The 10,684-nt window shown below is 38.8% G+C and overlaps 1 protein-coding gene across 1 annotated transcript; it reads left to right on the top strand.

Moving 5' to 3' along the window:
- Positions 1-3,530: 3,530 nt before the first annotated feature.
- trhrb (thyrotropin-releasing hormone receptor b) lies at positions 3,531-5,368 on the top strand (the record flags this gene model as incomplete). The annotated part of the gene is made up of 2 exons (XM_081375629.1): positions 3,531-4,292; positions 4,943-5,368. 2 exons carry the CDS (start codon positions 3,531-3,533, stop codon positions 5,366-5,368), a joined length of 1,188 nt encoding a protein of 395 aa, XP_081231755.1.
- Between the last annotated feature and the right edge of the window lie 5,316 nt (positions 5,369-10,684).

Below are 10,684 nucleotides of genomic sequence, written 5' to 3'. Positions count from 1 at the left end.
AGTCATCCTCTGAAAAACTGGGAAAATTCCACAAGACACATTTAACAGGATATTGCATCATCTGAATTTTCTGAACGCCATTTGAAGACATAAAAGTATGTGGTCTAATTTTACGGTAACACTTTACAATAAGATTCATTAGTTAACATTAGTTAATGTATTAACTAACATGAACCAACAATGAGCAATACATTTGTTACAGTATTTATTATATTTGTTAGTTTTAGTTAATAAAAATTCAGCTGTTCATTGTTTGTTCATGTTAGTTTACAGTGCATTAACTGTAATGTTAACAAATACAACCTTTGATTTAAACAACGTATTAGTAAATGTTGAAATTAATATGAACTAAAATTAATAAATGCTGGAGAAGTATTGTTCATTCTTAGTTCATGTTAAGGTAGTTAATGTTGAACCTTATTGTAAAGTGTTACCCATGCATTTTCTTTACTGCATATTTCATTATATTGTAACTAAGACTGGGAAGATCAATCTTAACTTAACAGTTACTCAAATTATTTCTTAGATGTTGTTTATTTTATTTTATTTAAATAACTAGAATTCGCTCAGTGTCCTCATGCTATTAGCATGTACACCATATGTATTTGCTATTTCTATCCTGAAAACCCAGTCCTTTTTTTATTTTTAGGCTTTCTGACCTCAAGACTCATCTAATCTCTGCAATTCTCCATCTGTGATCCTCGAAGAGTCTTTGGCCACTCAAACTTTCCTCCTTGCCCTGCATTAAGACGTCCTCTTCCTGGCAGATTCGTAACATCTTTAGTTGATTGGAACTTCTTAATTATTGCTCTGATGGTGGAAACGGGGATGTTCAATGCTTTAGCTATTTTTTTACAGCCACTTTCTATTCTGTGAAGGTCAACAATCTTTTGCTGCACATCAGAACTATATTCTTTAGTTTTACTCATTGTGATGGAGGATTAAGGGAATTTGGCCTTTGCGTTTCCTCATATTTAAACTCATGTGAAACAAGAAGTCAGTTTCATTGACTCCTGTTCCTTGTGACCCTGGTGTGCTAAAAAATGGGAAATATTAATGGGAATATACTTCAGAGATATTTTACTCATAAAAAATTCTTGGGGTGCCAATAATTGTGGCCAACGTGGTGTTTTGGATCAACATTTTTTTCATAATGTGAGGTCACAGAGGTTAAACGTTAATGTAACAGGGTAACAGTACATTGTCACAACTATTGTAATATGTAATTTATTGTGATGGACGTGTGTTTTAGGCACATAATCAAGGTTGTTCACTCCACTCTGAGTTATTGGGACACATGCATGTGCATGATGCATGAAAATCTGGGTTTTCTCAGAAGAACATGTAGAAAATCCATACCACGCAGTTTTTTTTTTTTTTACTGACGATGTCCCCAAAAGGAGTTTATGGGAGATTTTGTCATGTTTAGCTCACTTCTTGGTACAAATTTGTCCCCAAAAAGAAGTAGGCACACACACGCACACATGTGTTTCACTATATTTGTGTGGATATCTCATAGACTTCCTTTGTTTTTTTTTATCAGGTTAATGATATTTTCTCATTGATATGATCTCATGCACGACCCCTTCCACTAAACATAACCCTCACAGATACCTGTCAAAAACACCATGGCCTGGTTTCACGAACAGGTCTTAGATTAAGCCATAATTAGACCTTATTTCAATTAGGACATTTAAATAGCTTTTATAAACGTGCCTTAGAAAAAACATTACTGGTGTGCTTTTTGAGACGAAACAATGGCCCTGACATATTTTAAAGGGATACTCCATTTTAAAGTGAAAATTCTGTCATCATATACTCACCCTCATGTTTTTTCAAACCTGTATGAATTTCTTTCTTCTGCTGAACAGAAAGGAAGATATTTAGAAGAATGTCAGTAACCAGACAGTTTCTGGTCTCATTGACTTCCATAGTATATTTTTTTACTACTATGGAAGTCAATGAGACCAGAAACTGTCTGGTAACTGTCATACCTGTATTTTCTTCCTGTTTTCGGTCGAAGTCCATAGTAATCGATTGTAGAGTTCACACGCATAGGTTTAGTTACCTATGATCACGCGCGTGAACTCGACAATCGATTACTATGGACTTCGATATACATAGGTCACATACAGGTATGTGCACTGGCTGAAATAACATCATTTTTATTAATATCTTTCACATCTACTGCAGTCAGATTCACTCGTGTTCACTCTGAAGGAATCACTCACATTAGCTGTGCACTTGTAATGACACATCAAGGATGTTAAGAGGCTAAAAGCAGGTTTAAAACTTGCCCCATTGAAGTCAACAGGGTGCAAATTTTAAAAAGAGGATAACACGGTGTAGGCAACACCGATTTTTGTCATTGTTCTCTGTATTGACAGCACTCCAAATTTACAAAAAAAATGAGCTCAATGTTAAAATTGACCGGAGTTCTCCTTTAAGACTTGTCTGTGAAACTGGGGGTTAATTTAAATAGAAACAAGTGAGGTGCAGTGCTCTCTTAAAAATAAACATTCTCATAGAATAACCATTTTTGGTTTCCCAAAGAACAGTTCTTAAAGGAACCATTTTTATAGTGTGAAGAGCATTTTAAAATTCTAAAGAACCTTTTCCTCTATAAAGAACCTTTTGCTCAATGGGAAGGTTCCATTTATGGTAAAGGTTCTTCGTGGAACCATGTCAATACAGAAACTTTATTTTTAAGAGTCCTTTAAAAGGAAACAAAGGAATTAGTTGGCATGTTCGCAAACATGCTTTTTAAAAGACGTGTTTTGGTAACTGAGAAAAATGCATCCATCTTAAAAACCTTGTAAAAATGAAGTAAAATTAAAACTTGACAATGGTTTGCTTAGGGTAAACCACACATCGTACCCCATCTTACCATGCGGACAGAAATTTTTTTTAAAAGTCTTTATAAAAATCCCACGTTGTAGGTCTACACCCAACACAGTTGTGTAATAAGCATGGTATCCTAAATCAAGTCACAAAAATGAACATGAGATTATCTGTCAATTATTTAATTGAAATCTTGCATATTCTTAAATCAATGTTGTGTCGCATTTCAATGACCTAGTATAATAATAGGACCATAAAAATCAACCAAGGAGTCTTAAGATAGTTTAAAAGACTCAAAAAAGCATGCTAGCTAGGTTTCATTTGACTGAAAAGTGTGCGTGCGTAAAACGCCCCTTTTTCTGACCACGCAGCCAAAGGCGAGATTAGCTAAATTCAGCACCAGACAGGGAGATCCATCATCTGATGCACTGCAACAGTGGAGAGCACATCTATAGTCTATTCCACAACATTTAGAGGAGAATAGAGACCGGAGAATAAAAAAATTGACTTAGGCTACGCTATGATTAAACATTTTAAATGGATGTAAATTAGTTTTTTTTTTTTATGAACAAAAACTAATCAAAAACTGAACAGACAAATCAAAAAAGCAAAGTTCTAAGAGGGATGAACCGCATTTATGTCAATTATTTTTAATCTGATCTTTAAAGAACCTGGGAGATTTTTTGAGAATGGAGAACTTCACAGTATTCAACGAGACTCTGGAAACTTGGATGGACCGCAGTGTCGAATACAAAGTGATCAGCGTCCTCGTGGTTTTCCTCATATGCGCTTTCGGGATAGTTGGAAACGTGATGGTCATCCTGGTGGTCCTCACAACCAAACATATGCGGACCCCGACCAATGGCTATCTGGTTAGTTTGGCGGTCGCAGACCTGATGGTGTTGATCGCAGCCGGTCTGCCGAGCATAGCGGACAGTTTGTTCGGTTCATGGATTTTTGGGCACGCGGGGTGCCTGTGCATCACATACTTCCAGTATCTAGGAATCAACGCATCCTCGTGCTCCATAACAGCCTTCACTATAGAGCGATACATCGCTATATGTCACCCAATCAAAGCGCAGTTTTTATGCACGCTCTCGCGCGCGAAGAAGATCATTTTTGGAGTTTGGGTTTTCACGTCTCTTTACTGCGTAATGTGGTTTTACCTGTCCGATATCCAACAGGTTCCCTACAAGGATGTGACTATAATAACGTGCGCGTACAAAGTGTCCAGAAACCTTTATCTACCCATATATTTTGTCGATTTTGGCATCTTTTTTGTCCTGCCGCTCACTCTTGCCACTGTCCTGTACGGCCTCATTGCGAGAATCTTGTTTCTTAACCCTCTCCCGTCGGACAAGAACGGGCATGACAACTTCTCCAAAGTCAAAAAGAACAAAATGAAAAATTCCAGCCGCTGCTCCAGTACAACTGCAGCATCCAGAAGACAGGTGAGAGGATCTCCTTTAAGGTTTAAAACTTTAATATTAGGAAACAACAAAAGGCTCTAAATGCATCCATACAAATCATAGAGCTAAACAAAACTTGTTTCAGGTGCAGTACTAGCACATATCTGTATTGTTCTTCATGAATTAATGAATTTAAACAATCAATTATTAGAACACAGTAGCCTACATTTATGCATTTTATTTGTTATGCAAGCCAAAGTATTTTGTGTCTCTTTCCAGGTTGGATAAAATTATAGACTATAGTGTACAGAACATCCATCCCATCCAATCTATCTATCTATCTATCTATCTATCTATCTATCTATCTATCTATCTATCTATCTATCTATCTATCTATCTATCTATCTATCTATCTATCTATCTATCTATCTATCTATCTATCTATCTATCTATCTATCTATCTATCTATCTATCTATCTATCTATCTGTCTGTCTAATTACCTATCTACCCTGACAGACAGACAGATATATAGGCAGATGCACAAACACACACGCACACACACACACACACGCACACGCGCACACAGACGCATAGATGTCATAACAAACATTACATATTACACTGAATTGCAATTTAACCCGATACATTTAATACATTTCCTAACATGGTTATTGTGATTTCTTCATTAAAGGTTACAAAAATGCTGGCAGTGGTGGTTATTCTGTTCGCTGTGCTTTGGATGCCGTACCGCACTCTGGTGGTGGTGAACTCTTTCCTGCAAGAAGCCTACCTGGACACCTGGTTTCTGCTGTTCTGCCGCTCATGTGTCTACCTCAACAGCGCCATTAACCCTCTTATCTACAACGCCATGTCTCAAAAGTTCCGCGCTGCCTTCAGAAGGCTCTGCCGCTGCGGACGCACCGCTCTGGTGAACAAGCCAGCCTATAGTGTGGCACTAACCTACAGCGTTGCCAAGGAAACGTCAACGGTGGGAAACACTGGGCATTTTTCAACTGAGATAGACGATTTGACACCTACAGACGAGCTGTTCCCTGATAAGAAGCTTCTGTATCCGGAGAACTGTGACTTTAGTAAGGAGACTTTCAGTCAGGCCTGATAAACCCACAACAGCTACACACTGAGTGCTAGCGATCTACCGTAACACGACTACACAAAACTGCAGGGACAGCACTTTGAAAGTTTCACTTTATCTTTATTAAAATAAAAAAATACAGCCGAATTCATCTTCCCGTCTCATTCAGTTCCCTGGAAACTGAAATTAAGTCGCATGGTTGCATTCTTTGCTAAAGTCATGATTCTTAATTAAAATCGCAGTGTATTCCATAATGCAGGGTAAATTGAATACATATTGATCTGAAAACATCTTTAGGGATGCCATTGTGATTAATGAGTGGCCTTCTTCCTCTCCAGACCCCTGGGGGAAAAATGCTGAAATTGCTTAATTCTGCAGTTTCAGTTGTTTCAAGAATATTCAATGAGAGTTAACTTAGTTTACATCTCACTGTATATAAATTAATCTAAACTTAAAAAGGAACTATAGCTATTTGGGGGGTATTTTGATGGATAAACTATATGTGTAAGGCATTGGCCATCTGACAATGTCACAGTGAAATATATTTAGACTCAAGTTGTATATGCTCTTTTTATGTAAGTTTATTGTAAATAAGCACATTTCGGATGAACCATGAAGGAATGCATGAATAAAAAGATAAATTAGTCATTAATACATCTATTTATTTATGTAATCATTTTTTTAGTTGGGCTAAATTGTAATTATGTGCCAGTAGCGCACCCAAAAGAAAATGCAAAAATAATTAATTCATGTTTCTTAAACACTCCCCTTGATTGCCATTGGTCGCTTAAAACAGATTTTCCCGCCTCAAATGCATGCTATGGCCAGCTTAAACTTAAACACAGAAATGTTAAAGCAGGGCTGTGCAGTTTCGGGAATTTCTTCGCTGTATTCTCGCTTTTTTCTCGCAGGATTCTCTATAGAGCTCCCCCTACAGCTTCGGAATAGATATTTGACAACACTGTCGAAAAACTCGTTGGCGACTCTCAGATACCAGAGGCTAGTAGATCAACGACATCAAAGCAGATGGGACATTCTTTAAAACGTCTTCTTCATTCGGGTTCGAACAGCGTGAGGGAGCGCAATAATGACAGAATTTTAGCAGATTTTTTTTTGCCGTAAAGCAATTCGTTACATCGCGAGACCTGATAACAACGATACTTCCTGGTGGCTCGCCGGCCCAAAGTTGCAAGGTTGGTTTTTCGGCTCACAGGCGCTTGGGGGGTGCGAGACGACCACAATTCAACCTGAAAAAAGTCATATAACTATTCCAATGACTCTGAAACTGTTCGGTTAAGGTAAAAAAGTTACTTAGTTCACCTTTAATAAGCGCCACACTGTGTACTGTGTAGACTTTAGGTGGAAGGTGAATACCTTGCTTATATTTAATGACTTTACTCTTCTTATTAAACTAGGATAGAAAAAAGTAAAACATTTAACATCAAATATAATATATACAGTATATATAAATATAATATAAAGACTATTTTGACTATAACTTATTTAGATGATTATAAATGAATGCACCTATAAAAAATGTGTAAAAAAAAAAAACTTCTTACATCTGACGAATAAATATTTCACCTTTTTAATTTACTCTCTTGTATCATAAATTGGTAGACAGCATATGATTGTATTTGTGAGCTGATAAGCTAAATCCCACCACATGGGTTTGTACATGGTTTCTCAACAAATGTGCAAATGTGAAGTTGCATATTTTCTTTATCACAATTGACTGTGTTTTCAATTATTTTAAATCAGCATGTTGTGTTTTAGGTTTTGAATATAATATCTTGATGGTGTTAGTGTGGAAAATTGTCTCTTTATGTCTGTTTCAATGGTTAGTCAAGTTTGCAGTCCAGTGTCAATGCATAGGCTAAGTGATATTTTAGTGACTTTTAGTGACAGTTGAAACAGATGTTTGCAGAATATTAGTAAGACAGCATCTACACTGTAAAAGAAAAAAAAAAGAAAGAAAAAAAAGATCAATAAGTTCTGACAACATTTTTACATTGCTTTAACTAAACAAAATAAGTTAAGCCATTTTCAACTTCGTTATAGTTATACAATATTCAGCTCAAGTCAGTTTAAAGGTGGTATCATTGATTTCAGGCCCAAAAATATTTTTATCACATTCATCTAATCTTTCCTAACGATCCGCTAGCTGCCCGCCCCATAAGCATGCCGTCAAAAAAACGCGTCTCTGTAGGCAGCCTAGGCTCTGAGATCTGCACACAAAAACAAATGGTTCTCACAACACCCTCCCCCTGTCGGTGATTGGTTGGAACACTATTTGTTTTGGTTTTGAGTGTTTGGCTAAACCATTTGTTTTTGTGATAAAAATATTTTTTGGCCTGAAGTCACTGATACCACCTTTAATGTAATTTAAGTTGAAATTACTTAAACATCCAAGGTCATTGTACTTCATTTAAGGCAGATTTTTTTTGTTGACAGTTTTAGATGCAGATTTAATTTTTCAAAGTCTCATAAATGGAAGTTTTATACTGTTACAGTTACACAAATGGGTTTGAATCTTGTTTCTACAAGAGTGTTCTGAAGTGTTCAAGTATATCACATATAATTTAAAGCTCTTTTCAGCCTGAAAAAAATGTATAAATTGTTCAGTGCGTTTAATTGTGCTGTAATTGTTCTCTCAGTTTGGTAAATGCTTGCCATTATTCTTGATATACTTGAGTGTGTACTTTTGCGGAATCATTCAAACGTTTTAGTACTCATATTATCACTATTATATGTGTAGCTATTCGCTATGTTGCATTTGTGTTATTATTCAGGGTTTAACAAAACACAAAATTATATCTAAAACGTCCATTTTCTCCAAGCCTCTTTCTGAATAAAATAAATATACTGGCTAATAAAAGACTCATGAGTATGCATTGTCTTATGATAGTGAAAATCTTCTTTACTGTTTTAAAACAGTAAAACATTTTGAAACAGTACTGAATAATACTCTGCATAATGTTGCACTGATGTCTAATTGATCTGTTTAAACTGTAATTATTATGACCGCCGCTAGCGTAGCTAGCGAAAGCGGTCATATAGGGATTGTCAAAGTTTTTTTTTTTTTTTTTTTCGTCACCTTACTGAATTTTTCGTCAACGATACCAGGGACACCGAAGCACCGGGGAACATGAAATTTGGTGGGCATGTAGCCCCACTAGACTTCTAATTAAAAATTTCGTTTGGTCCCCGGGGGCCACTCCCCCCCCCGCGCTGGGCCCCCCCAAACCCAAAAAAATGCAGTTTTTCCTAAATAACTACCTGAACCGTGGCACCGAGGATGAAGAAATTTTTATGGTATGTTGGTCTACTAGACTTTTACGGAAAAATTTCGTTTGGCCCCGGGGGCCACTCCCCCCCCCGCGCTGGGGCCCCCGTAAATTTTTCGTCAACGATACCAGGGACACCGAAACACCGGGGAACATGAAATTTGGTGGGCATGTAGCCCCACTAGACTTCTAAGGAAAAATTTCGTTTGGTCGCCGGGGGCCACTCCCCCCCCCGCGCTGGGCCCCCCCAAACCCAAAAAAATGCAGTTTTTCCTAAATAACTACCTGAACCGTGGCACCGAGGATGAAGAAATTTTTATGGTATGTTGGTCTACTAGACTTTTACGGAAAAATTTCGTTTGGTCCCCGGGGGCCACTCCCCCCCCGCGCTGGGGCCCCCGTAAATTTTTCGTCAACGATACCAGGGACACCGAAACACCGGGGAACATGAAATTTGGTGGGCATGTAGCCCCACTAGACTTCTAAGGAAAAATTTCGTTTGGTCCCCGGGGGCCACTCCCCCCCCCCCGCGCTGGGCCCCCCCAAACCCAAAAAAATGCAGTTTTTCCTAAATAACTACCTGAACCGTGGCACCGAGGATGAAGAAATTTTTATGGTATGTTGGTCTACTAGACTTTTACGGAAAAATTTCGTTTGGTCCCCGGGGGCCACTCCCCCCCCCCGCGCTGGGGCCCCCGTAAATTTTCGTCAACGATACCAGGGACACCGAAGCACCGGGGAACATGAAATTTGGTGGGCATGTAGCCCCACTAGACTTCTAAGGAAAAATTTCGTTTGGTCCCCGGGGGCCACTCCCCCCCCCGCGCTGGGCCCCCCCAAACCCAAAAAATGCATTTTTTCCTAAATAACTACCTGAACCGTGGCACCGAGGATGAAGAAATTTTTATGGTATGTTGGTCTACTAGACTTTTACGGAAAAATTTCGTTTGGTCCCCGGGGGCCACTTCCCCCCCCGCCCTGGGGCCCCCATAAAATTTTCGTCAACGATACCAGGGACACCGAAACACCGGGGAACATGAAATTTGGTGGGCATGTAGCCCCACTAGACTTCTACGGAAAAATTTCATTTGGTCCCCGGGGGCCACTACCCCCCCGCGCTGGGCCCCCCCAAACCCAAAAAAATGCAGTTTTTCCTAAATAACTACCTGAACCGTGGCACCGAGGATAAAGACATTTTTATGGTTTGTTGGTCTTAAGGGCCCACATCAACCTAGCCTATAATCAATTTTGTGATTTGCGCCCCTCCCATAAAAAATGAAAATGCAATATTATTCTGCTTTAATCGCCCCTATCTTCAGTGGAGATGTTCAGAACTGCACCATATTTCATGTGTATGATTAACTTGACATCCTCTGGGGGTATCCTCTGCTAAGTTTCGTAGAATTTCATCCATGGGGGGGGTATAAAATATATACATTTATGTGCACATTTAGTGACTGTACACTCATCGGCCTGTAGATGGTGCTGTTGAGCGAAGGGTTGCTGGTTTAGGATGATACTGTCACACACACACATGCAGGAATACAAACAAACGCAAGCATGCACACACACTGACATCCACACGCACAGACACACACCCATACACACACATACAAATCCACATGCACAGACACACACACACAAACACACACGCGCACACATGTACGCACACATACATACACGCACAGACACACACACACACACACACACACACAGACACACACACATACACACACACATACACACACACACACACACACACACACACACACACACACACACACACACACACACACACAGACATGCACACACTACTACTTTTTTTAGGTATATACATAAATACGCAATACAGCCAAATTACTCCACGTCATTTATTTTTGTGGAAAGCCAGTGCAGGCCTGAGCGGCGGTCATATTTTGTACCGCGATGCGGTACATCTAGTTCTCTGCACATTTTTAATACCATCTAAAGTTCAATTTCATGTTAAACCGCTGCTGCTGCCAAGTACAAAACATTCATGAAAATTCTCAGCTAATCAAATCGACATTGTGGC

This window comes from Scardinius erythrophthalmus (genome assembly GCF_964197995.2).
Source record: "Scardinius erythrophthalmus genome assembly, chromosome: 10".
Taxonomy (NCBI): domain Eukaryota; kingdom Metazoa; phylum Chordata; class Actinopteri; order Cypriniformes; family Leuciscidae; genus Scardinius; species Scardinius erythrophthalmus.
Note: the sequence above shows the minus strand (reverse complement) of the source record. Positions and strands in the feature narration are given on the sequence as shown.